Raw genomic sequence first — 4,064 nt, 5'->3', positions numbered from 1 at the left:
TGTTGAAGTATGTAATGTTAGCCTAAGTTAAATTTCCCTTCACATCAATTGTCAAATAGATGGCGCTATAATGTATTTGCTTTTGCCTTTATCCTTTTATTTTCTTTTGCATTTCTTGTTTTTGACAGCCAGTGAATTCAAACAAAATTTTTCAATTTGATATCAGAAGCCGTGCGGCGAAACACAAACACAAAATCAGCTGAGCTAGTAACACCACCTTATATTAATTCGCCTTGTATTTTTCTTTTTAACTTAACTTTGGAATCCAAAATTTGCTACAACTCTTAAAAGATTTATTGACAAAAAAACCTCCATTTTTTCCAATTCGTGATCGAGAAATTTCAAAAAAATACCACTTAAGACTTTTTCGGACATATATATAATTCAAACAAGTTTTAAAAAACTATAATACATATTTGTAAAACTAAATGAAATTCAAGAGATATTTAGCAGAAGCTCTGCATTTTTATGCAAATGTTTGGTTTTTCTTTGTGCTAAACCAGTGGTTGAAATCCAAACGCAGTAGCAGTTGTGACAATGGCGTTGTAGTTGGGTTTGTTTTGAAAGCAATTAGGTAATTGATTAATTGATCCATTAAAACTCCAAAACGCTCATCGAGTTTATCTATGTGATCCTTGTTTTTCGCCGCAGACAGCTCTTGTCTTAAAATCATACAAAGGTTATCGCACAAGTTAAAAACATCGATAAGTATGTTATAAATTGGATTATTCGACTGTGAGATTATAAATTGATTTATATTTAATTTCATAGTATCTTCGTTCGTCAATAAAAAGCAAAGCGAAAGTATATTCGCCAAAAAAATGCTATGCGCCTTCTGAATCTCCTCAAAGTCGGCTTTGTTAAGTATTGTATTTAAAAGAATGCTGAATTGACTCTCCAGTACATCGACTTGTATGTAATATTGCAAGTTGTCGATAAAAAACATTAATTGGTTTAACAGATTTGTTAAGTGTATATTGTGAGTTGTGTTCCTCTTTGAGCGACGCACATTATTGCTCCATAACATATGAAGTTCAAACTGAATTTTCTTAATCAAGAGTAGAAAGCGAAATAGTACGTTGTAATTCTCGATGACCTTTGGCGAAAACAACAAATGTAATGGCCAATTAATTTTGTAATTAAGCTGCATGTACTGCAAGTAATTGTGTTCCAACTCCTTGGAGCTACCCCCTTGCATCAGCGGTTTTGCGATACTCAAAGAGAACCGCTCCAAATCCTCAGAAACACCGACACCGTGCGCTGCTGATTCAAATGCTTTTACAAAGTCATGCACTTTATTTTCATTATATTTATCTTTGCCAATTATGTATGTGAGGCGTAAGAACTCCAAGAATAGCTCACCACGTCCTAGGAGGAAGAAATCCTTCATTAGCTTCAACTGTTGCACCAAATCAGCCTGATTGATAGCAATTTCAGATAATCGCGTAGTCACATATGTTTTAATTTCATTAACAATACTTTCATAGTGTTGAACATTCAATTCTTCATCATTTTGTAGCATTTGTATCTTGCCAAAGTAGATATGCTCCTTTTCATTGCTCAGAGAACTGCCATCTTCCAAATCAGTGTGTTCGGTTTTATTCCAGTTTTGTGTGAGATTCTTGTGTTTATTGGCGTCTGCTTTAAATATGAGTATAGTCTGTCCAATAAATAGTACCTTTTCAGCCCAACCCGTTGGCAAATAGTGAGGCAGTAGCTCGTAGCATATTTCATAGCGCCAAATATCCGCATAGGTACTGGCCACTTTTGAAAGCGTAGTTATGGTGCTGGCATGTTTTCCACTTTCCGTGCTGGCACATTTGCTGGTTTCACTTTCTGCTGCACTATTGCTATGGCCTTCTGAGCATTGTATGAAAAATTCGCCGTAGGTATCAATTATCTTCGCATACAGTATCCAATGAGTAAGTTGTTTGAAGAATACTACATTTACTGCGAGTTGAAGGGTTTTAATAGCTGCCCTTATTTTCTGATCACCATGTTCAGCGTTTTGATGCAAGAACTGCATTATTTCACAGCCATGTAGTTTCTGGGTGCGTATTACCCTTATAAGTTTGCGCAAATAAAGCGCTAATGGTTCATAATTTTTCAAATTGCGATAAATGTAAAGGAGTGAGAAATTTGTTGGATTTTGTATGTAGCTTTTTTCAAGGGCGGTAATTTCTGCAAAATAATCCTTTAAAACTGTATCGATGCCATTTGCGAATGCTTTTAAGTAAAGCCCCTTTTGTAGAGGCTCATCTGTATCGAATATTAATACCATACGATTGCAAATATTATTGCTCCCACATACTTTAGCAAATTTTTCTATATCCCGCAATAGATTTATGATGGTTACAATATCCTGCAGCACATGTTTCTCACAAGGATGAAGGAAAGCAGTAACATCTGGTTCTGTAAAATCTTCCAACGACAAGCGTTTCGATTGCAAGTTGAGACAGGACAACAGCACTTCATGAATCATTTTAGAGATGCCAAGAAAATGATGAAGATAAAATCTAGAACTTACATTATTTTACTTGATTCGTACTTTGTAACCTTTTCGTGTTTTTTTAATATTCTATTATTTTAATAGTCCTTCAATGCAAGAATTGTCCAGCTGATGCGCAAAACGTCAAATAGTATTTACATTAGTGATGTGAATAGTATGGAGTATCGAATCAAGAATGATAGGCGCATATTCATAGTCATATTTAGTACTCAACTAAAGGTGAAATTAGTCAACGACGTGGCGTAAGCGTACGTAGCAACATATCAAATTTACTGTTGATAGAGAGAGATAGAAGCAACGGCAACGTCAGCGTCTTGCGGTGGTGAGTTTTCTTTAACACGCAAATCTCATAAGGTAGATCGTGTCAGCGTCAACGTACGTTTACGCTACGTCGTTGACTAATTTCGCCTTAAGTCGAAACTATTCTAAGTCACAACTAGTGTTGCCAAACATGCCTTTTCCTACCAAAACTGGTAGGTAGGTTGGTAGGCTTGATTGGCTTTTGGTAGGTTTCGGGACAATGAGTAATAGTAATTTGCGAAAAATAGAAAATATGTACGTACCCAAATATTTTAGCAAACTTTTTTAAACAAATATTTCACCGGTGCGTTCGTATAATGGCGGCCACAAACATGTAAATATACCAGATTCCTAAGTACAAACGTATACCTTATTATTGCCAATATGCAATACGGACATTCATATATCGTGACCTAAGCATGAAAAGAAGTCCATTTTAGAAATTGTTCAGGAGAGAAGAAAAATCTATGTAGTTTCGTATTACCTGCCATTCTGCATCACAAACTAAACTTTGAAAAAAAAAATGGACTTGGCACCTTTTCACCTTTAGGTAGCGATATAATTTATGGCGTACTTGGACCAAGATTCGAGAAAAGTTGGCGAATGGGCTCGTACTCAACCATATTTCAGGCGGAAGTCTTCCCAGTCGAAGTCTGTCTTCGCGAATGTCATCTTAGAAGGCAAATGAGGCCAGAATAAATATTATGTATATATTTTAAAACGGCATCAAGACTTGTAAACTCTTGAACCACCTGCGAGACAACAATAGCGTCACACATGAAGGATTTGAAGGCGCCAAAAGGGCTGACTGTCTCGCAATTCGTGAAGCCCAAACGCCTTTGCATAGTCCCTAGCCTTTCTGTGGTACATCTAAAGGATACACTGCAGACCTACTAAGGAGCTAGCTGGGAATAATCTCAAATTGCTGCCTACTGGCGGAAGTCAAAGGGAATAAGACAATCAAAGATATGTATAACTCTTTGCAGCAGGAACTCCAAAAGACACATTGAACTTAGAACTTTTGCTGACAGCACACTGAAAGTTAACGTACGGTTTTAATTAAATGAGTCCTTCTGTAGAGACGGACTGTAGGGTTTGTCGGCTGGTGAAAGAAACCCCAGAGTATATTCTATGTGCCTGTCCACGAAGCATGAATTGTAGATTGATACACCTTGGAGAACGATTGTCTTCTCCATCTAAAATTTGGAACATGGCCTCATCCAAAGTGCTGAGCTTTTTAAATAGCTAAGGTTGG

At 36.7% G+C, this 4,064-nt stretch overlaps 1 protein-coding gene across 3 annotated transcripts; it reads right to left on the bottom strand.

Annotated features, from left to right (window-relative positions):
- Nucleotides 1-362: 362 nt before the first annotated feature.
- On the bottom strand, nt 363-2,667 carry Grip75 (gamma-tubulin complex component 4). Of its 3 annotated transcripts, none has more exons than XM_017627255.1 (2): nt 2,549-2,667; nt 363-2,469 (listed from the first exon to the last, which is right to left on the bottom strand). In XM_017627255.1, coding segments are annotated over exons 1-2 (2,004 nt in total). In that variant the 5' UTR covers nt 2,550-2,667; the 3' UTR covers nt 363-466. The 3 variants fall into 3 exon arrangements, with proteins under 3 accessions (XP_017482744.1, XP_017482753.1, XP_017482736.1); XM_017627264.1 differs by having other exon boundaries at nt 2,528-2,666; XM_017627247.1 differs by having other exon boundaries at nt 363-2,666.
- Nucleotides 2,668-4,064: the final 1,397 nt, after the last annotated feature.

This window comes from Rhagoletis zephyria, unplaced genomic scaffold (assembly GCF_001687245.7).
Source record: "Rhagoletis zephyria isolate East Lansing unplaced genomic scaffold, Rhagoletis_zephyria_1.1 Rzeph_scaffold_00071, whole genome shotgun sequence".
Lineage (NCBI taxonomy): Eukaryota > Metazoa > Arthropoda > Insecta > Diptera > Tephritidae > Rhagoletis > Rhagoletis zephyria.
This window is presented reverse-complemented; position numbering and strand designations above follow the sequence as displayed.

Excerpts from the sequence above, each read along its gene's own strand:
- Grip75 (XM_017627247.1), bottom strand. The coding sequence starts at position 2,482 with ATGATTCATGAAGTGCTGTTGTCCTGTCTCAACTTGCAATCGAAACGC.